Source organism: Cherax quadricarinatus, chromosome 68 (assembly GCF_038502225.1).
Source record: "Cherax quadricarinatus isolate ZL_2023a chromosome 68, ASM3850222v1, whole genome shotgun sequence".
Taxonomy (NCBI): domain Eukaryota; kingdom Metazoa; phylum Arthropoda; class Malacostraca; order Decapoda; family Parastacidae; genus Cherax; species Cherax quadricarinatus.
In genome coordinates, this window is record NC_091359.1 from 1,880,676 (window position 1) to 1,904,902 (window position 24,227).

The following is a 24,227-nucleotide window of genomic DNA, read 5'->3' on the forward strand; positions in this document are numbered from 1 at the left end:
GTGGTGATGTTGCATAAGTGTCTCAATCTTCAACTCTGTTATCCTCTCCACCCTTGTTGCTCTCTGCTCCAGCAACACCCACCCTTCTCTCTGACCCTCCTGCGCTGTATAACCCTAGTGGGTTTACCTCTTCTTTTTTTTATTATAACAAGCTGGACTAGGAGTCGCCTGACTATTCTTAAGCTGGACTAGGAGTCGCCTGACTATTCTTAAGCTGGACTAGGAGTCGCCTGACTATTCTTAAGCTGGACTAGGAGTCGCCTGACTATTCTTAAGCTGGACTAGGAGTCGCCTGACTATTCTTAAGCTGGACTAGGAGTCGCCTGACTATTCTTAAGCTGGACTAGGAGTCGCCTGACTATTCTTAAGCTGGACTAGGAGTCGCCTGACTATTCTTAAGCTGGACTAGGAGTCGCCTGACTATTCTTAAGCTGGACTAGGAGTCGCCTGACTATTCTTAAGCTGGACTAGGAGTCGCCTGACTATTCTTAAGCTGGACTAGGAGTCGCCTGACTATTCTTAAGCTGATAAATAAGACACATGTGCAGCACTTGGGTATCTTTATTGAGGAAACGTTTCGCCACACAGTGCTTTCATCAGTCCATACAAAGGAGAACGGGGAAGAACAGGAGGAGTGTGAGGTAATCAGTCCCTCAGCCTTGAGTCGATGTGGTCAGTCCATCAGTCTTGAAAAGAATACGGCATATGTGCGAAGAAGTAGCTTATATACCGTAGGCAGGAGAGGTGCAGCAGTCGTAGGTGCAGCAGTCGTAGGTGCAGCAGTCGTAGGTGCAGCAGTCGTAGGTGCAGCAGTCGTAGGTGGTATCACATTTGTCCAATGTGGAAGTAGGTCATACCAAAGGGTTAGGCAAGTGAAGAATTCCCTGTATTAAGATACCAAGACGCTGCAGTGTCAGAGAGGAATGTAGATGAATGGCTCAGAGAACCGACAGTACACTAGTTGATGGGGTGAAGAGTTTTCACCTATGTAATTATATATGGCTGCATGACCCTTGTAGGTTTAACACTTCGTTTTGATTACAATATGTATTTATATACATATCTCTGATTTCACAAAAGTTAAACATTTATATGACTGATAATTCACAGTAACGCAAGTTTGAGCGAAAAAGATTTAGGAGTTCTGGTTAGCAGTAATCTGAAACCAAGACAACAGTGCATAAGTGTTCGCAATAAAGCTAATAGAATCCTTGGCTTCATATCAAGAAGCATAAATAATAGGAGTCCTCAGGTTGTTCTTCAACTCTATACATCCTTGGTTAGGCCTCATTTAGATTATGCTGCACAGTTTTGGTCACCTTATTACAGAATGGATATAAATTCTCTGGAAAATGTACAAAGGAGGATGACAAAGTTGATCCCATGTATCAGAAACCTTCCCTATGAGGATAGACTAAGGGCCCTGAATCTGCACTCTCTAGAAAGACGTAGAATTAGGGGGGATATGATTGAGGTGTATAAATGGAAGACAGGAATAAATAAAGGGGATGTAAATAGTGTGCTGAAAATATCTAGCCTAGACAGGACTCGCAGCAATGGTTTTAAGTTGGAAAAATTCAGATTCAGGAAGGATATAGGAAAGTACTGGTTTGGTAATAGAGTTGTGGATGAGTGGAACAAACTCCCAAGTACCGTTATAGAGGCCAGAACGTTGTGTAGCTTTAAAAATAGGTTGGATAAATACATGAGTGGATGTGGGTGGGTGTGAGTTAGACCTGATAGCTTGTGCTACCAGGTCGGTTGCCGTGTTCCTCCCTTAAGTCAATGTGACCTGACCTGACTAGGTTGGGTGCATTGGCTTAAGCCGGTAGGAGACTTGGACCTGCCTCGCATGGGCCAGTAAGCCTTCTGCAGTGTTCCTTCGTTCTTCTTCTTCTTATAAGTCTATGACTAGGTTGACCCTTGTAGGTTTAGCTCTTAGTTCTGATTGTAAAAATAGTAACATGACTAGGCTAGATTTTTTTTAATGCCATGGATGTATTCAATATGAGGGGAAGTTCCTAAATGAAGGAAAAGGGCTCTTGATCTAAGCTAGTGGAGCTACAAACCATTTTTGTCGAATCAGAATTGATTACCCTCAATCCTATTACCAAGGAGCTATGTGTATTACCTTTAGGGTTTAGCGCTTCCCGATAATGGAATTCAGACATGCATTTTATAAAGTATTTTTTTTGTTTGGTAAATAAAGTCAAAAATTCATTAGCATTATATATTTGTTGTGTTGTAATACATAAGCAGCGTTGTGCTACTACTTATACAGTAACATGAATAACCAATTGTTAATTGAATGAAGGATTCATAACGAATAGAATATTGAGTTGGCGGACTGACGAGTCTAGAGGAACGTGCAACAGCAGGTGTTGATGGTTGTTAATGTTGAGAGGAACGTGCAACAGCAGGTGTTGATGGTTGTTAATGTTGAGAGCAGAGTCCTGCTTGATGCAAGACACACGTGTCACCAAAGTTTGCTGATAATATTATCCTAGCCATGAGAGCAAAGGTGTTGGCTGCTACATAAGTCTAAGCATGACAGTAAAAGTGTCAGCCGCTACACAAGCCTAGGCATGATAGCAAAGGTGTCAGGGTTACACAAGCCCAGGCATGTCAGCAAAAGTGTCAGCTGCTGAGGTATTATAAATTTAGGAAGAGTTTCCTCAGCACATTGAATTGATCTGGGAATTTGGTGCTGACTTGGTCAAGGACATCATTGTAGGTTTTCTTCTGAGTGTCATCACAGAGACCACAGTGATCCCTCACAAGCTGTGGGAACTCCTCTGTAGGGAAAACAAATTCATTATTAATTCAATATCATATCCAGTAGCTTAAACAAATTACTGAACAGTGTTTTATATATTTTAGTTGATACATTCTTTTAATTTATTCAAATTATTTGATATGTAATTTATCTTTTTCTTAAAATTTACCTGTTTTAGTAAACTTAGCAAAATGGAGACTGTAAGAGGCAATTAAAATAATTAGTTTCAGTAATAGTGTCAGTGAGAAGTGTCAAGTGTCCCTGAAAGTCTTAATATATATCTTCATGACTGTCCAGTTCAGACACCATCTTCAACACTGTCAAACTTACTGTCCTTCCTCTGATGCTAGATCTTACCTTTAATGCAGACTCTCTATATTTCTTAACCAATCTTTTCCCGTCTACCATCTCTTCCTACCTCTAATGTGTACCTTTTAGTTATCCATACAGGCTTAGCGCTGTCCTTGAATATAATATCTGCCAGGAGTCATTGGTACCGGAGAATTATTACAATCGAAACTAAGTGCTAAACCCATGAGGGTCATGCAGTGCTGCAGGATCGGATGTGTTAAAGATGAAATGTGTGAAGATCAGAAACCAACGAGGGTTAGGAATATGCAAGAGTCAGTAAGGATAGTGGGGAGCGCTGACTACAAAATATTATCATAGTTGGTATAATAAAGCAGTTGCTAACAAAAAGTCAAGAGTCTACATTAAAGTTGGAGCTGTCGGTGAGGAGGCCAGATAAAGTAAGGGCGGTGACGACACCGGAGGTAAGTTCTGCGTGCCGTCTGATAGACAGGACAGTCAAGGTACTGGAGGAAGGAGCACAGGTTGTCAGGGCATTCTTCCACAGTGGTTTTTTTTAGGCCGGAATCTAAAGGCATTTGTCGTGAAGATTTTGTGAGTCTGCATAGCGGATTTCTTTGTTACATGGGAATGAAATTTTTCAAAAAATGCAAGCGAGAGGTACAAAGCTACCAACTCTATGGGCAAAATGAATATTAGTTGTAAATACCTGAAGGTACTTGCACGTCCTGCAAATGAGATACAGCCTTTGAAGGAAGCGGATGAATACGGAAAGTGTTTCAGTTTTTTTTTTCCGCCGGAGAGACATTCAAAAGAATTTGGATTTTAAATTTTAACAATTTAAGCTCAAATATCATAGGCTTGGTTGTGTGCAGGGAAATAGTCTCCTGGGAAAATATAAATTTATACAGAATAGGTTGAGAGGTATAAATCTGGGGTACTGGTGAAGCATTTTTATAGTACGAGAGTAACTAACTTAGTGTGTTCAACACGAGTTGGCTGCACTGTGGGCCCTCCTTTTGCGGGTAACAGTTGATCATAGCATCAAGACCCTCCTGGGAAGACAGGAAGTCGATCTGTTCTGGTGTAAGTGTAGCTAGGAAGGCTGTCTTTGTATCCTGAGCCTCGGCAGCCACCACCAGCACAGCCAAAGCCGCCACTAAACACACAGCATTCTTCCTGTATAACAAAAACAGAACATATCACAATTATTAAAAGCTACCAGCACGACTCACGAAATCGTAATATCAAGACTGCAAACAAACCACGGAATAGGCGAGGTTTGAACCTAGGGTGAGGGGGTCGTAAAACTCCAGGCCAAAAGTCACTGAGCCAGCTGGCTCTGAAAAGATTCATCCAGCTGGTTGGATGAATTTTATTGTAGCCGGCTGGCCCAGTAGTTAACACACTGGCCTGGAGTTTTACGACAAACTTGCCATAGGTTCAACCCCCACCCGTTCTGTGGCTTATTAGAAGCTATATACTAAATTTCTCTTCAAGGGGAAATATGCGTTGATGTTGGTGAAGGACTCTGGATCAAAGGAATTGGAGCTATCCTCCCCTCTTGAATCAAACCCGATTACTCTTATGCGTGACCCCCCCTACGGGCTTAGCGCTTCCCCATATAACGCAAAATTTCAATGCAATTTATAAAAAAGTAAACAATGATTCAGTTTTAAAACACAAACGTTTCGCCAGCCAGTGTCTTCCTCAGTCCAATACACAGAAGAGTGCTTGAAGATCAGGAGTTTGAGGTAATCAGTCCCTCAGCCTGGAGTCTGTGATTAATATTGATGGACTGAACACATCGACTCCAGGCTGAGGGACTGATAACCTCAAACTCCTGATCTTCAACCATTCTTCTCTGCATTGGACTGAGGAAGCCACTGGCTGGAGAAACTGTTTCCACGATAGATACCCATGTAGACAGTCATTTCTGTCTGTTAGTTTCATATCACCGCTGTTCAACAGCAACAACAGTAATAACACCCAAGTGTTGCACAGGTATCTCGTTCATCATCTTGTCGGGTCTCTGAACAATAATGTTGGCATCATTACCAATAATGTGTTAAGTAAACGGACACAAGTGCAACTAATGAGACATATTCTGGCAACTTTTTGCTCTCCAGGAGCTTTATCAAGGCTTAACAAAGTTCCTGGAGAGCGAAACGTTGCCACAATAAAATGTCACATTAGTTGCACTTGTGTTCTTTTGCTTAATGTTACATTGACAAGGTATCTTTGAACTTGTCATACAACGATCTATTAAGGCTTTGTGTTACCTCAGTCACCCGTCAAGGATGTTAAATACCCTAAAATGGATATTAAAATGAACTCTATAAGTACACCGAGAAACATACACGTCTCGGTGTATATATCATGTGATAGTTATTTGAATATGTTACTTGGATAAATTAGGCTTTACTGCCACATGTTGGTCATCACACTTAGTGTATAATACTAGTGTATAACAGTGTACAACACTAGTGTATACCAGTGTACAACACTAGCGTATACCAGTGTACAACACTAGCGTATACCAGTGTACAACACTAGCGTATACCAGTGTACAACACTAGTGTATACCAGTGTACAACACTAGCGTATACCAGTGTACAACACTAGCGTATACCAGTGTACAACACTAGCGTATACCAGTGTACAACACTAGCGTATACCAGTGTACAACACTAGCGTATACCAGTGTACAACACTAGTGTATACCAGTGTACAACACTAGCGTATACCAGTGTACAACACTAGTGTATACCAGTGTACAACACTAGCGTATACCGGTGTACAACACTAGTGTATACCGGTGTACAACACTAGCGTATACCGGTGTACAACACTAGTGTATACCGGTGTACAACACTAGCGTATACCGGTGTACAACACTAGTGTATACCGGTGTACAACACTAGCGTATACCGGTGTACAACACTAGTGTATACTGGTGTACAACACTAGTGTATACCGGTGTACAACACTAGTGTATACCGGTGTACAACACTAGTGTATACCGGTGTACAACACTAGTGTATACCAGTGTACAACACTAGCGTATACCAGTGTACAACACTAGCGTATACCGGTGTACAACACTAGTGTATACCAGTGTACAACACTAGTGTATACCAGTGTACAACACTAGCGTATACCGGTGTACAACACTAGTGTATACCAGTGTACAACACTAGTGTATACCGGTGTACAACACTAGCGTATACCAGTGTACAACACTAGCGTATACCGGTGTACAACACTAGTGTATACCGGTGTACAACACTAGTGTATACCGGTGTACAACACTAGTGTATACCAGTGTACAACACTAGCGTATACCAGTGTACAACACTAGTGTATACCAGTGTACAATAGTGTATACCGGTGTTCAACACTAGTGTATACCAGTGTACAACACTAGTGTATACCAGTGTACAACACTAGTGTATACCAGTGTACAACACTAGTGTATACCAGTGTACAACACTAGCGTATACCAGTGTACAACACTAGTGTATACCAGTGTACAACACTAGCGTATACCGGTGTACAACACTAGTGTATACCGGTGTACAACACTAGCGTATACCGGTGTACAACACTAGCGTATACCGGTGTACAACACTAGCGTATACCGGTGTACAACACTAGCGTATACCGGTGTACAACACTAGCGTATACCGGTGTACAACACTAGCGTATACCAGTGTACAACACTAGCGTATACCAGTGTACAACACTAGCGTATACCAGTGTACAATAGCGTATACCAGTGTACAATAGCGTATACCAGTGTACAACACTAGTGTATACCAGTGTACAACACTAGTGTATACCAGTGTACAACACTAGTGTATACCAGTGTACAACACTAGTGTATACCAGTGTACAACACTAGTGTATACTAGTGTACAACACTAGCGTATACCAGTGTACAACACTAGCGTATACCAGTGTACAACACTAGTGTACACCAGTGTACAACACTACCAACAAGTTTACCAAAGATGGATTACTGTATAACAAGGTACGCTGAGTAAATGTCAGAGTTCTTCTCAAAGTCTAGATTAAAAATATCGTCGAATATATTCTCAAAGGTCGATAAATAGGAGTTACTGTATGCAGGGGAGAGCGCTAAACCCATATGTGTCATGCAGCGCCCGGGGAATGGGTGGTAATGAGGTTCAATCCAAGGAAAAGGAGCACAGGTTCAATTCTTTGGATCAAGATCCGCTCACCGGCATCAGGGGGAGGGCAAAAAAAGTGATGTAAGGCTGGCATCACTTTAAGAAGCTGTGTTATCTTGGATGTCTAAATATCACGAGATAGTGGTGAAAGCTAGGCTTATTATTATTATTATTATTATTGCGAAAATTTATAAGTTAATGATGTAGAAAATAAACCTTTGCTAGGTGTAGTTAAACTTCACTCGTCATACGAGAGATGAAATTTTCAAAGCAGAGAAGTGAGGGATAGTAAGATTGAAGCCTCAGCCTTGGCTCCTTGACCCGTCTTACTGGGTCATTGATGCGTCATCAACTGGATATACTTAAATTTCATTTAAAGTTTAACATTTTTAAAATTTCTAGCTAGTAACCTTACATGTGAGCTTTCTTCAGGCATTCTTGTTCTTAATACAACCACGATATAGCGTCGAGAAGACAATGGCAGAAAGAAAGAATACTTACATTTTGCTGTTCGTCTTGATGGTGGAGTGATTCACACAACAAGATGGGATCCTCTTATATACTCGCTATCCCTAGCCTAGTTGCCAGTCTTGAGTAACCGCACTCTCACGGACCAACCTCGCTTTTTTTTTTCACTCGATAATGAGGTGGAAATTATCTGATACCTTCACAATTTTCATATAACTAAGATACCTAGATCAATGTTCTCAGTACTTCTGGTCATCCTCACGTAAACTTTGAGTTTTAATTAGCTAACTCTGCACAAGTGTCATACCATTGCTCCTCCTCCTCTGCCTCCCATGTTCCTCTCCCGTCCCCTCCCAGGCTGGGTCACCTTTAACGTGATGTTGCAATTTTGGCGCTGCTCCCTCAGGAGGGCACAGCCTACAGCCTAACAAACCCCCCTCTCCCCCTTTCGCTTTTTTTCAGTCCTGAATAGTTGGTTCCCTGTTCCCGAGGCTTGGAAGGAGACTATTCTGGTTTCTTTTGGGGTGTTTGATCACGCAGATGGGTCCTTCAAGGTCATGGTTAGATCGTGTTAGTTACCGGAGTTCTTCATGGATGGAAACCTTCGATACAAAGAGGTGTGTATCTCTTGTGTAATAACGTTTACAGTTTGCTTTAATCTCTGATGCATCAAACTATCATCGGCAGGTTTTGTGTACAGGGGACACGCAGCCTTGATATTAATGACCCTCTTGTAGCCGAAAAGTTTTGAAGTTTAAACTTAGTTATGTTTCACTCGAGAAAGAAGAGCTCCTGGAGTAATAAATGCTTCATTAGTGACCCCTGTGTCCCTTTTTTAATATGCCGGCAGTTTTACCAGTATTTATACTGCAAGTACATTCGTTATCCTGGTTATGTGGGAGTTTTCCTTGACAACTTCCAAATCTCCTAATATGTGAGTGACCTTGGCTGTGTATTTCTGGAACATTGTTGTCCTTGACAGCTGCTAGGTCTTATGAACGACCCTGGCTGTGTAATACTGTAGGACTGTTGTCCTTGACAGCTGCTAGGTCGTATGTATGACCCTGGCTGTATATTACTGGAGCACATTCCCTACGTGGCGGGTCATTGTCTATGGTAGCAGTGGTCAAAAACACATTTTGGTTGCTGGTATTATAAACACTGAAATTAATTTTCTTTGATTTATATGGCGTTGCTTAATTTTTACTTATATCATTTTGTAAAAAAACTAATATATATATATATATATATATATATATATATATATATATATATATATATATATATATATATATATATATATATATATTAGTTTCCAAGTAAATTCACTTTAGTTTTTAATAGGTGTAACACTGGCATTTTTTTTTAAATATGATATTTTGTACTACGCTTTATATAAAAAAATACTCCTAAGCATAGTTCAATCTGTTGTCCTTATTATAGCTTAACTATAAACATCTAACTACGAGAAGTATAAGTAATAGATGTATAATGCAATAAGGTCACAGTAAACAGATGTTATCACAATATGCAAAACAACCACTGTGAAAAAATGAAATTCCAAACACACTCCTGATTCCTTACAGTGTGAGAAATCACAAACTCATGGAAATCCACTATTCTTTTCACTGTGGTTGTTCTACATGTATAATTGTCTTAATAAAATTTCAATGGTAAATCCAATATTTCAAGGTTATATACACTGTATAGCCCTTGTGGCTTAGCGCTTCTTTTTGATTATAATAAATCCAAGGTTATATTTCTTTCTTGATATTGAAATAACTATGAGTTAGGCTGTAATATATCTATGGTTTAGCTTGTCGTGTCTAGATACAGACAACACTTGGACCCGATCGAAGAGTAGGATATTCTGATACAATAGGATTTTATGGCCGTAGCATACTGTACGTTATTATAGCTACAGCCGTGCATCGCACCTGACCACATTACTGCATGCCAGCAGTAACCAGCTGCAGAGCACGATAGTTCGTCGCCTCTCCGAGAGAATGCACCAGTCGTAATAATAGGTGACTGCTAGTTTGTTCTGGAGGCCTGTCTGCTAGAATGAGGGAAGGCAGCCCCAGGGTAAAGTGCCCTGTTTCCAGGGTAACCTACCCCCAGTCTAGGGGCAGCCCCAGGGTAACCTACCCCGAGTCTAGGAGCAGCCCCAGGGTAACCTACCCCGAGTCTAGGGACAGCCTCAGGGTAACCTACCCCGAGTCTAGGGGCAGCCCCAGGGTAACCTACCCCGAGTCTAGGGGCAGCCCCAGGGTAACCTACCCCGAGTCTAGGGGCAGCCCCAGGGTAACCTACCCCGAGTCTAGGGGCAGCCCTGGGTTAACCTACCCCGAGTCTAGGGGCAGCCCCAGGGTAACCTACCCTGAGTCTAGGGGCAGCCCCAGGGTAACCTACCCTGAGTCTAGGGGCAGCCCCAGGTTAACCTATCCTGAATCTAGGGGCCACCCCAGGTTAACCTACCCTGAGTCTAGGGGCAGCCCCAGGGTAAGCTACCCCGAGTCTAAACCCAGGTGTATAGAATAAAAGGTGTTTGTGGGTTATGAGTGATTAGGTTAGTGATCCAATGAAGCCAGCTCTGGAATTCAGCCCAGAAACCTGCCAACCCATTTCTAGTTACAGTGGTCCCTCGTTGTTCGTAATTAATCCGTTCCTGGAGCCGTTACTATAAACGAAATTTACGATTTACGAATCAATTTTCCCCATAAGAAATAATGTAAATACAATTAATCCGTTCCTGACACCCAGAAGTATTCGTCGTAAAACAAAGAAATAATTTTTAACATGAAATATGCATGTAGTACATAAACAATACAATGGGAAATGATGAATGAAACATTAACAGCATAACACTTACCTTTATTGGAGATTCTTCTTAGTGTATGGGAGACTGGAGGAGGAGAGAGAGTGGATTGTTTATAGTTTGGAAAGGGATCCCCTTCCATCAACACCTCAGGTACCATTTGCTTTTCTGGGGTTGCTTCTCTTCTCTGTTTCTTAATGCCACTAGGACCACCTTGAGAGTCACTGGAGTCCTGTCTCACAAAATAACTGTGGAGAGAGCTCTGTTTCTGGCGTCTCTTTAACACTTCCCTAAAATGGCCCAAGACTTTTGTCACTGTACATGTTGCCAACCTGGCTTGCAACAACCTTGTTAGGGTGATGTTTCTCCATAAAGCTTTCCATCTTACCCCACATAGTAAAAATCTCTAATTTCTGAAGAAGGCACCTTCTTCCATCTCTCTTCCTCCTCCTCTGCAGCAAGATTCTGAGCTGCGATGTGTTGCTCTTCCTGCTGAAGCTCTTGCAGCTCCTCAGTGGTGAGCTCTTCATTGTGGTCTTCCACCAATTCTTCCACATCCTCCAAACTCACATCCAACCCCATGGAACTCCCCAGTGCCACAATTGATTTTACAACAGACATAGGCTCATTAGGGTCAGTCCCAAATTCTTCAAAATCCCTCTTGTCGACACAATCTGGCCACAATTTTCTCCAGGCAGAGTTCAAAGTCCTGGTAGTCACTCCCTCCCAAGCCATACCTATAAGGGTTATGCAGTGGAGGATGCTGAAGTGTTCTCTCCAAAATTCCCTTAGGGTCAAGTGAGTGTCTGTGGTCACAGTCAAGCACCTGTGAAACATTGCTTTTGTGTAGAGTTTTTTAAAGTTTGCAATAACCTGCTGGTCCATGGGTTGGAGGAGAGGAGTGGTATTCGGGGGCAAGAACTTTACTGTGATAACCCAAACTCCTCGAAAATTAGGTCATCCAAGTTTGGAGGATGAGCAGGTGCATTGTCCATTACTAGCAGGCACTTGAGATCCAATTTCTTTTCCCGGAGATACTCCTTCACGCTAGGGCCAAACACTTCATTGAACCACTCGACGAAAATTTCCCTCGTGACCCATGCCTTACTATTAGATTTCCAAAACACACAATTTACTCTTCATAACATTGTTTTTCCTGAACACTCTGGGATTTTCAGAATGGTACACTAGTAATGGCTTCACTTTGAAATCCCCACTAGCATTAGCACAGAACATTAGCGTCAGCCTGTCTTTCATAGGCTTGTGTCCTGGCATTGCCTTTTCCTCTTGTGTAATGAAGGTCCTCTTTGGCATTTTCTTCCAAAGAGGCCTGTTTCGTCACAATTGAATACTTGTTCAGGTTTCAGTCCTTCAGCCTCTATGTACTCCTGGAATTCATGCACATATTTTTCAGCTGCCTTGTGGTCCGAACTGGCAGCCTCACCATGCCTTACCACACTGTGTATGCCAGTACAGTTCTTAAATCTCTCAAACCAGCCTTTGCTGGCCTTAAATTCACTTTACCACTACTTGCAGGCAATTTCTTTACCAAATCTTCATGCAACTGCCTAGCCTTTTCACAAATAAACAAAGTCATAAGAGTATCTCCTGCTAATTGTTTCTCATTTATCCACACCAATAATAACTTCTCAACCTCTTCCAGTACTGGTGATCTGATTTTTGTCAGCATAGTTACTCCCTTTGCAACAACAGCATCCTTTATTTCATTTTTCTTGGCCACTATGGAACATAAGGTTGTGTAGGGTTTCTTATACATCCTGGACAGTTCGGCCACACTTGTACCACTTTCATGTTGTTCAATGATGGTTTTCTTAAATTCAATCGTATTTCTCACCTTCTTTACCACAGGCTTGGCACTAGGAGCTTTCTTTGGAGCCATGGTAGCTTATTTAGTACTTGCAAGCACTAAAATAAATGGAATATTATGAAATATTTCGCTGGAACACGTGAGGGGACCTTCGCTCACTGGTAAACAATGCCAGACTGGCTACCGCCCTGGCTCACGCCGTGGGTACGTGTCCCGGACGACCTACGACTCGTGAGTCAACCTATGAAAATTATACGAAAATACCTCTATGACTGACGAATTTTACGATTGCTGGGAACTACGAAAAGCGGGGGACCACTGTACTTGAATTCTTATCTAGAGTTTACACAGGGCATTTTGTAGTAGGCGGGTTGCAGGTATGTTGCATCTCTGGTGGACTGGAGAATGTGGTAAGATCCTTCATACTGCACAGCCCCAATAAAGTACAAAAAATGCGCATTTATTGGTACTGTTACTGGGTACTTAATCGTGGATTGTGGGAACCTTTGGTACCTCCGTTGGACACCTGAGATACTAATATTTGAGTCACTGGTCTGCAACCGCCTTGTTAAGCTGCGAGGGAGCCGTTTATTGCCGTAAAATGTTATCAGATTCGCAGTGTAATGTGTTATCGAATATTAGAGTTCTTCACTGCATCGTTTTCCCCCAGGCTGATGTAGCTGTATACTGGTGACTGATGTAACTTAGATCAGCTGGCATTTCGTCTGTTGGATAAGTAAATGTCAGAGTACAGTCGTCCTCATATGCATAGGATTCTGAGATGAGATGAAGAAAGTCATTGCAATAGATATTCCACAATAATGGTCCCAGCACACTTTCCTGTGGAACACTTGCAGTTTGCACCAATAGGATTTCTTGCTGACTGTCCCATTGAGAACTACGCTTAGAGATCTACCCTGAAGGTAATAACTGAGGAGGCATAGTATAGAGCCGGCAATTCAGTTTTTGTAGTTTTGCCGAGAGTCCCTGGTGACATACTCGACCGAAGCACCAGCAATGTATAGTGCTGCTAGTACTACACAGCTAACTTTAGATTCATCCAGTGTCTGGTGCCAGTTAGTGGAAAGGTTTAACAGCAGATCAGCAGCAGAGTGACCTTTCCTGAAGCCGTATTGACGGCCGCAAAAATCGAGTGATAGTCGGTAAAATCCTTCATCAGCCGTGAAATTGTCTCAGGAATCTTGCCAGTGATTGACAGGAGTAACACAGGTCTGTAGTTGCAGTTAGCCGCTCTGCTCTTTTTGTGAACAGGAACAGTATTTGCCTCTTCCCACAGAGAAGGCCACTTACACTGTGCTAGGCAGTGCTGATAGATGCGAGTTGCAAATGATGCTAGCTCGTCTGCATAGGTACTCAGCAGTCTTGGGCTCAGCTTATTTGGGTCGACAACCTTTTCTTGGTCCAGCAATTTAAGGAGAAGATACACTTCATCCTGTCTGCCTCATTTCTCTCTCTTGTCATAACCATTCACATTATGGTATTTGATAAGCCTTGTGTATATAGTGTAAATACTTGTTAACGAGTTTGGTGGTGGGAATATATGGCAAATCAAAATCTGTCCTCTGGTTAATACTTTATTCCTGATTCACTTGATTGCTGTGTTGACTGCACTTGTGCTGGTATCTTTATCCAGGCACAAGACACCTCTAAAAGTACCAATGTTTGTCATAATGCTCAAAGCCTATAATTGTCTCCCCTATTTCTCCATGAAAAATTTAAAGAGTTGCACTGTATTTTTTTATGTTTACAGTATATTATAGAAGACATAAATCACTAGTAGTGGTCAGGTATATTTCTAATTACTACATTACATGGGCCGTAAGTGAAGCTAAATTTAATTCAGGAATAATTACATCGGTGCATCAGTCGTCACATAGAGATGGTGACATAGTACGAAGCTTGTTGGCACTGTGAAGGATGCTCAACAAGCTGGCAATCTTTCCCTTGAATAGTGAAATGGTAATAAAATGGTTTTAAACAAATCATAGATCGTGGAATATGGGGGCTTTGAGCCCATGACAGGCAGAAGCGAGTTCGAGTCCCACCTGTTCTGTGGTTATGTTTCCCTTTACTCTGATTATAAGACACATGTGCAACAGTTAGGTATCTTTATTCCGAAATGCAGCATGACCCTTGTCGCTTTAGCGCTTTATTTGATTATAATTTATTCCGAAACTTTTCGCCCACACAGTTAGCTGCTTCAGTCGAGTACAGAGGAGGCAGCAGAAGCAGTAGAGATGTGAAGACGATATAATCAGTCCAACCTTGGTTGATGCACTGATTACATCATCTTTAGTTAATAACAAAAAAAAGGCACAATACCGTGACTGGAACGATTCGGTCCAAGTCGGACCGAAACGTCGGGTTATTTGTGTATCATCTTAAGTTCATTACTACTGCTCCCTTTGTATTTGACTGAAGAAACCTACTGTGTAGGCGAAACGTTTCATTAATAAAGATACCCAATTGTTGCACATGTGTTTTAATCTTTTACATAATGATGTCTCTAACATCAAGGAGCAACTTGAGCTCCAGAACTTCCGCCACTAAAGTGGTAACTTGTATCTGTCCTGTCTGAGATTGAAGACGTTATCCAAGCAACAGAGCCAAACTGACCTTCGACTGCCTCAACATTGCAGACATTGCCAGGTATTGTAGATCACTGGCTAAATGGCAGGTGTGGTGCAGTTGATTATATCCTGCGGCGAACCTCCTACTTGCCTTAACTGTGGAGACATTCCCTATTCAAGGGGGGCTCCTTGGCGTGGTGAAGAGGCTCTTGGTCTGAGGAATTAGCCCTGTCGGTCTTCTTCCTCAGACCGAACCTAATTACCCCCCATTCTCCCCTCCCCTATCCCATCCTCCCCATCCTCCCCTTTTTCTTTCCTCCTCCTCCCCACCCCTCCCTTTTGCCCTTCCTCTTTTTGGCATTTGGGATTTCTCCCACAGGCGCGCTAGTTCCTAGGTAGGGGAAAGGACACCGGGGTCCATCCCATTCCGTTGAGGTTCTTGGCGGTGGTGTAGTTTGCCGTGGAATCTGGATTGTCTGGGGATGTCCTGATCCCTCTCCGGTATCCCGGAGTAGCTTTGGGTGTCTTTCAGGCGACGGGTGTATCTCTGGAAGCCACCTTTTGGATTCTGGGGGTGGTGGCCGAAGGAGGTATGCTTTGTGGCGGATATCCGGCCGCCCTCTCTTTTGTCCACCGAGGTAGCTCGGCAGATGTGAGGTTGCTATCCCGGATTGCTGGTTTACTGGCATGAAGGGTAGGGTATGGCACGGGTTCCATGCTGCATCTGCGCTACTAGTGGTGCTGAGGTCCTCTTGGGCACGGAGGGAGATTTCCGGCCCTTTCATTCCTCCTGGGAACTATTCCTCCCCGATCCCCCCTTTTTTTATTCTTTTTTTTCTTTTTCTTTTCTTTTCTTCTTTCTTTTTTTTTTCTTAAAAACAAAAAGCAAAGGAGTAACCTAACTATGGAGAACCCAATCCATGAACCCACTACCCCCGGGCCCCTTCTTGATACCACACCCCATTCTGACCCTGCCTTGTGTTTAGACCACTCTTTGGACACTCCTGATGCCCCTGTACCTCTTGCTGGTGTTGTTTCCTCACCCACTTCAGGTACCGGGGCTTCGACTGACTCCTTCGATTTGTCTGAATTCCGCTTTCCTTTGACTATGCTTCCGGCTTCTCTCTCTACGGTATGGCAATTTTCGAATCGCCCGCCCATTTCACGCCGGACCAACTCTGGTCCTACTCCTAAACGCCAACGTCAATCTCCTGATGATGCTCCTTCGTTACCTTCCCATTCTACTCGGAAAAGACCGACACGTCAAGCACTCCTCTCCATGCTCAGTTTCGGACCACAGAATGGACTAAATTCTTTACTTTAAGACCGACTTCTTCTTCTGCCTACCTTTCTGACCATAGTATTGCCAAAGCGCTCCTGCGTCATGTTGGCAGAGATATTTCATTTCACGCTCTCAAGAGTGGTACGCGCATCGTCACTGTCCAGAATGCTACCCAAGCTCATGATCTTTCTCTCCTTTCGAATATCGATACTACTCCTATCACTATTGAAAAACATCTTTCTCTCAATTCTTGTAGTGGTACTGTCATTCTGCCCCATACCATAGTCCAACAGAATTTCCAGTCATGTGGCAATGACATTTTTGAACAGCTGGAACTCCAGGATCTCCCAATCCTCAAAGTAGACACTTATGTCCTTCCTGCCCGGGGGCGGAGACGTTACCCTTGCAATGTGGCTCGTTTAACTTTTGACAGCCGAGAACTCCCGTCCTCTGTATATGTCGCGGGACATCGGTTACAAGTTTGAAAGGTGATACCTACACCGCAACAATGTAGAAATTGCTGGCGTTTTGGTCACCCAGCGAAATATTGCAGATCTATGGCCGAATGCCCAGTCTGTGGTGCCGACGACCATTCTAATACATCTTGCAGTCAACCTCCATCTTGCCTTAATTGTAATGAAGCTTACCCTTCGTACTCCCGCCGTTGCCAGGTCTACTTAAATGAACGTGAAATCCGTTGCCTCAAAGAGGCAGAAGGTCTCCCTTATGCTATGGCAGTTACTCATCTCTGCCTCCAAGGGAGACTACCCCGTGTTTCTTATTCTCGTGTTTCCAAACATCCCCCCCACTTCTGGGGTCCCATCTTCTGCAGCCTCCTCTGTTGTTACCCCTCCCATAGCCACTCCGGCATCTAATCCTTTTGCTGTCCTTGGCTCTGACGTCCCGACTACAACTCAGTCTGTTCTCACATCTTCGCGTCCTTCCTCACAAGCCCCAGTATCGACAAGACCTCGTACGACACCTAATACCAATCGCCCCTCTACTTCTCAGAAGTCCAAAAAATCCACATTGCTCAAATCTTCTTTGCCCCTTCCTTCCCTTCTTCCACCTCCACACTTTACCTTTCCAGTCTCTGTACCTAGTTCTTCCCCTCTCTCTGGCTCTATTACAAGTGTGGAGATTCACCCTCCTCCTCATACTATGCCTTCCACCCCCGTCCCCTCCCAAGTTTCTCCCTCTTCTGCCACCTCCCAGGTTTCTGCCTCTTCTGTCCCCATCCCCACACTTCATCTCCAGTCCCTTACACTCTTCCCTCCCCCTCTACTTTGGTACAGTCCATTACTGTCCCAATCTTTACTCACCCTCCTCGTTCTATCTCCTATATGGTCCCCCATACATCTTTGAATTCAGAAACACTTGAAGCCATTTCAGAATATATTGCAGAGACTAAACCTTCAATGGACACTGATTCACTTCCTGTTCCTTCTCTTCCCTCCCCTCCATCTTCACAACCCCATTCTTCGCAATGCTCCATTCCTTCGCTACTTGAACGTCTTCCAGTGCCACCACACGTTGACTTTTCTAACCCCTCTAGTCCATAGGTGCCTTTACCTACAGATTCCTGGTATTTTCTTCATCACCAGTCATGGCCTATTTACAGTGGAATATCCGCGGCCTCGGGTAATCGGGGTGAGCTTCAGATGTTGCTTTCCAGGTTTTCCCCTGTTGGTGCTTGCTTACAAGAACCAAAATTACACTCGGCTGTTTTCCAACCTATCTCAGGCTATAATTTATTGTATTCTTCGGATCCTTTCTCAGATGGGACCTTTAATGAAAGTGCCCTTCTTCTACGCAATGATATTCCGTACTGTCAACTATTTGTCCATACCTCGCTGCATTACACTGCAGCCTGTATCCACTTGAATAAGTGGTTTACAATATGTTCTTTATATCTCTCTCCTTCTCGAGCATTTTCTATCCCAGACTTTGCCTTTCTTGTTTCATCCTTACCACCACCACTTCTGTTACTTGGTGATTTTAATGCCCACCATTTCCTCTGGGGGAGGGTCTCATTGTGACTCACGTGGCATCCAGTTGGAGGCTTTTCTCGCCTCTCACCCCCTCCATGTTTTAAATACGGGTACTCCCACCCATTTTGATCCTCGTACTCATACTCTCTCTTGCATCGATCTATCAGTCTGCTCTTCCTCCACTGCACTAGACTTCACCTGGTCTGTTCTACCGGACTTGCATGACAGCGATCATTTTCCGATCATTCTTACTTCTCCTTCCTATTCACCACCTTTCCGTAGCCCTCGCTGGCAATTTGATCGGGCAAATTGGGATCTTTACTCACACCTCACTGCTTTTAGTGAGGTTCCTTCTTCATCCTCCATTGATGAGCTCCTACACATCTCGACGTCAGTTTATACCGCAGCTTCTCATTCTATACCCCAAACCTCAGGCAGGCATTCTCAGAAGTGCGTGCCTTGGTGGTCTCCTGCTTGTGCTCGTGCAGTACTTTTGAAACGTGCTGCATGGGGCAGGTACCGGTACAATAGAACCGCTGAGAGACTTCTTGATTTTAAGCAGAAGCGTGCGATCGCTCGCCGTGTCATCCGTGAAGCTAAACGCACTTGCTGGTGAGACTGTTTCCACCATCACCTCTGCTTCTTCTATGAGTGCAGTCTGGAAAAAAGTGAGGAAATTGAGTGGTAAATACTCTCCTGAACCGGCTCCTGTTCTACGGGTCACTGGTGTTGATGTAGCAAACCCTCTCAACGTTGCCATTGAACTTGGCACACATCTGGTCCGTATTTCCCGAGGGCTTCATCTATGCCCCTCGTTTCTTTCCTCAAAGTCTGCCAGAGAGTTAGTACCCTTGGACTTTTCTTCTCTCAGAGAAGAACAGTATAATGTGCCTTTTACACTTCAAGAACTGGAGGCAACGCTCTCAGCTTGCCGATCATCGGCAGCTGGGCCTGACGACTTTCATATTCGTATGTTACAACATTTACATCGGTCAGCTCTTGTAGTCCTCTTACACCTCTTCAATCTTATTTGGGCACAAGGAGTTCTTCCCCAGCTGTGGAAATCTGCCATTGTTCTCTCTTTCCGCAAACCGGGTACTACAGGACATGATGCCTCCCACTATCGTCCCATCGCTCTTACTAGTGCAGTTTGCAAAGTGATGGAACGTCTCATAAATCGACGTTTAATGTGGTATTTAGAGACACACAACAGTCTCTCTGCTAGTCAATATGGCTTTCGTAAGGGTCGTTCTACCATAGACCCCTTACTACGCTTGGATACGTATGTTCGTAATGCCTTTGCGAATAATCACTCAGTTATTGCCATATTTTTTGACCTTGAGAAGGCATATGACACAACTTGGAGGTATAATATTTTGGCTCAGGCCCATTCCTTAGGCCTCCGAGGCAATTTACCATCCTTCCTTAAGAACTTTTTAACTGACAGACATTTCCGTGTTCGAGTCAATAATGTTCTTTCCCCGGACTTCGTCCAAGCTGAAGGTGTCTCTCAGGGATGTGTTCTAAGCACAACACTTTTTCTCCTTGCTATAAATGATTTGGCCTCTGTTCTTCCACCCAATATTTGGTCATCACTCTATGTTGATGACTTCGCTATTGCTTGTGCAGGCGCTGACTGTCATCTTATTGCAGTTTCTCTCCAGCATGCGGTCGACCGTATTTCCACTTGGGCCACCACGCATGGGTTTAAAATTTCAAGTACCAAAACTCGCCAAATTACTTTCACTAGACGCTCTGTTATCTCCGATCATCCTTTGTATCTCTATGGCTCCTGTATCCCCGAACGTGACACAGTCAGGTTTCCAGGCCTTCTCTTTGACCATAGGTTATCCTGGAAACCTCACATTACCTCTCTGAAGGCAACTTGTCACAGCCGGCTAAACCTTCTTAAAACCCTTGCTCATCTTTCCTGGGGAGCTGATCGTCGAACTCTGCTTCGCCTACATTCTGCCCTCGTTTTATCGAAACTCGATTATGGTGACCAGATTTATTCCGCGGCCTCTCCTGCTACTCTCTCTAGCCTTAACTCTATCCATCACCAAGGATTACGTTTGTGCCTTGGTGCTTTTCGCTCTTCCCCTGTTGAGAGCCTCTATACAGAAGCGAATGTTTCCATCCTTGTCTGATCGCCATGATGCCCATTGCCTTCGCTACTATGTACGCTCTCACGATCTACACAATCCTTCCATTTATAGAATGGTCACCGATATTAGTAGACATTCTTTATTCGTTCGCCGCCCCTGTTTGCTCCGTCCCTTTTCTCTTCGACTGCATTCACTCTTGTCTTCCCTTCAGTTACCACCTTTATATGTTCATGTAGCATCTCACTTTTCCCTACCCCCCTGGGAAGTTCCAGCTGTTCGGGTCTGTTCTTTCTCACTCCCTTGCTCGAAAGCTCAACTGCCTATGGTGGCTTCCCGCTCTCTTTTTCTTGATCACTTCCACTCCCATTCTCATGCTACCGCTGTGTACACAGATGGCTCTAAGTCTTTAGACGGCGTCGGATTCGCAGCAGTGTTTTTGGACAGCGTCGTGCGGGGGCATTTACTATCTTCAGCTAGCATTTTTACTGCTGAACTGTATGCCATTCTTGCAGCACTTATTCGTATCGCATCTATGCCTGTGTCATCATTTGTAGTAGTCTCAGACTCCCTTAGTGCTCTACAGGCTATACGAAAATTTGATACATCTCATCCCCTAGTTCTCCGTATCCAACTTTGGCTACGCCGTATCTCTACCAAACATAAAGATATTGTTTTTTGTTGGGTCCCTGGTCATGTCGACGTACAGGGCAATGAACAGGCAGACACTGCTGCGCGGTCAGCAGTGCATGACCTACCAATTTCCTATCGAGGTGTTCCATTTCTGGACTATTTTGCTGCAATAGCTACCCACCTTCGCACCCGTTGGCAACAATGTTGGTCAACTCTGCTCGGTAACAAACTTCATTCTATTAAACTGAGCATAGGTTACTGGCCGTCTTCTTGTCATCAGTGCCGAGGTTGGGAGACCACACTCTCCCGCCTTCGCATTGGCCACACTCGTCTTACTCATGGGTATCTCATGGAGAGGCACCCTGTTCCTCTCTGTGAGCAGTGTCAAGTTCCAGTATCGATTAGCCACATTCTGTTGGACTGCCCTCTCTATCAACGAGCACGCAGAATTTACGTCCAACGTCGTCTTCGTTCTACTACTCTCTCTTTACCTTCCCTTCTTGCTGATGGACCCTCCTTTAATTCTGACTCTCTCATTGACTTCTTGACAACGACTGATTTACTCCACAAACTCTGATGATACTTTTCGCACACCCCTCAGCCCTTTCTAGTTCAGTCTCTTGCTGCCCTTTACCCTTTCACCATCCACTACCCTGCTGTTATCCGTAACCTATTACTCATCCATCTCCCTTTTCCCACCTGATGCCCTCGCTTCCTTCCTGCCCTGCAGTGCTGTATAGTCCTTGTGGCTTAGCGCTTCTTTTTGATTATAATAATAATAATAATGTGGAGACATTCACCCTGCATATTCCAGCTGTTCGGTTCTCTTATGGGAATACGAAATCCGTTGTCTGAGGGTAAAGGGAGGGTCTCCTATATGCTGTGGCAGTGATTCAACTTCGTCTCCAGAAAAGACTTCACTGAATGCTTTCCTACCCCAGAGCTGTTCGGTACCCTCGAGTCCTTGTACACTGCCACACAATCGCCCCAGTGTCCTACACTTATGAAGTTCTTACCTCTGACGTTCCTACCTCTTTGCCTTCTCCCATACTTCCCTCGTCTTCTGTTTCACATGTTTCTCCATCCACCCAGCCTTTCCCGACTGAGCCTTTATTTCGTCAATACTTCAGGGGCCCAAAACTTTCCCGGACACCACACCCCCCTACCAACTTATTGTTCCTCTGAGTCTTTCTCCTGCATCAGTGACAGTAGTAAACATCAAATCAACCTCACGTACTGCCGCTTTACTCTCTCATATTCCTTCATCCCAGGACACCTCTACCCTCTATCCCCTCAGGGAAGGTTCCTTGATGTTGGTGAGGGGCTCTTGATTTACGGAATTGGATCTGTGCTCCAGTTCCCCGAATTAAGCCTGAATGCCAGCAGCAACAGCCTGGTTGATCTGACTCTGATCCACCAGGAGGCCTGGTCACAGACCGGGCCGCGGGGGCGTTGACTCCCGGAACTCTCTCCAGGTAAACATCTCCCCGGCGCTGTATAATCCTACGGGTTTAGCGCTCTCCCCTTAATAATAATCTAACCTATATCTTCTATTTTGGCAGCGTCCCACTTCATGCTACTTCGTCTTCGTATGCTTTTTGAGGCCATATCGCTGTATAGCCCTTGTGGCTTAGCGCTTCTTTTTGATTATAATAATAATTGAGGCCATATCAGTTGAGGAGATGTAACCTGCGATGGAAATTGACTCTCCTCTCATGCCTTCACATTACCCTACACTACAATCCTCTACATTGGCTCCTAACCAAAGTCTTTATTTATATCTGTCTTCATCTTCAAGCTCATTATTTGTTTCTGACGTCCCTTTTTTATTTCTTCCTTATATTAGTTTTTTTTTTATTTAGTGATTTTAATGCTCAGTTCTTTAAAGACTACGGTGCTCTTCATCAATACCAAGGAACTGATTACATCGTCTTTTTTATATAACTCTACAGTCTTCTCTTTATATCCTTGAATTTGTATTGATAAAGCCACTAGATGGCGAAACGTTTACAAATAAAGATACCCAAATATTGCATGTCTAATTCGTCACATAGCCGAGTGCCTTGAGGTGTGATTAACCGTGAAAAGCAAGACTCACAAGCACTCTGTAATATACTTGCTACTATGTACGCTCTCATGATCTCCGCAATCCTTCCATTTATAGAATGGTCACTGATATTAGTAGACATTCTTTATTTGTTCGCCGCCCCTGTTTACTCCGTCCCTTCTCTCTTTGCCTTCATTCGCTCTTGTCTTCTCTTCAATTACCACCTTTCTGTGTACATGTAGCATCTAACTTTTCCCTACCCCCCTGGGAGGTTCCAGCTGTTCGAGTCTGTTCTTTCTCTCTCCCTTGCTCGAAAGCCCAACTGTCTACGGTCGCTTCCCGCTCTCATTTTCTTGACCACTTTCACTCTCATTCTCATGCCATTGCTGTGTACACAGATGGCTCTAAGTCTTCTGACGGCGTCGGATTCGCAGCAGTGTTTCCAGACAGCGTCGTACAAGGGCATTTACTATCTTCGGCTAGTATTTTTACTGCTGAATTGTATGCCATCCTTACAGCACTTATCCGTATTGCATCTATGCCTGTGTCATCATTTGTGGTTGTCTCAGACTCCCTTAGTGCTTTACAGGCTATACAGAAATTTGATATACCTCACCCCTTAGTCCTCCGTATCCAACTTTGGCTACGCCGCATCTTTACCAAGCATAAAGATATTGTTTTTTGTTGGGTCCCTGGTCATGTTGACGTACAGGGCAATGAACAGGCAGACACTGCTGCGCGGTCAGCAGTACATGACCTACCAGTTTCATGTAGAGGTATTCCATTTACGGACTATTTTGCTGCAATATCTTCCCAACTTCACACCCGTTGGCAACAACGTTGGTCTACTATGCTCGGCAACAAACTTCAATCTATTAAACCGAGTATAGGTTACTGGCCGTCTTCTTATCACCAGTGTCGAGGTTGGGAGACTACTCTCTCCCGTCTTTGCATTGGCCATACTCGTCTTCCTCATGGATATCTCATGGAGAGGCGCCCTGCTCCTCTCTGTGAGAATTGCCAAGTTCCATTATCAGTCAGCCACATTCTGTTGGACTGCCCACTTTATCAACGAGCACGCAGAATTTACCTCCGTCGTCGTCTTCGCTCTGCTGCTCTCTCTTTACCTTCCCTTCTCGCTGATGGACCTACCTTTCATCCAGACTCTCTCATTGACTTTTTGACAACA

General features: G+C 43.9%; 2 protein-coding genes and 1 long non-coding RNA gene across 3 annotated transcripts in view; 2 read left to right on the forward strand and 1 right to left on the reverse strand.

Annotated features, from left to right (window-relative positions):
- Nucleotides 1-24,227, forward strand: part of LOC128697854 (glucose dehydrogenase [FAD, quinone]-like) — a 172,192-nt gene that overhangs the window by 32,225 nt on the left and 115,740 nt on the right. The window lies entirely within an intron of this gene.
- Nucleotides 604-2,620, forward strand: LOC138854752 (uncharacterized). Its single transcript, XR_011393923.1, has 2 exons — nt 604-2,378; nt 2,421-2,620. It is a non-coding gene; the product is annotated as an uncharacterized lncRNA (long non-coding RNA).
- LOC128697853 (uncharacterized) lies at nt 2,217-7,897 on the reverse strand. Its single transcript, XM_053789800.2, has 3 exons — nt 7,780-7,897; nt 4,062-4,264; nt 2,217-2,795 (listed from the first exon to the last, which is right to left on the reverse strand). Coding segments are annotated over exons 1-3 (348 nt in total). The 5' UTR covers nt 7,782-7,897; the 3' UTR covers nt 2,217-2,652.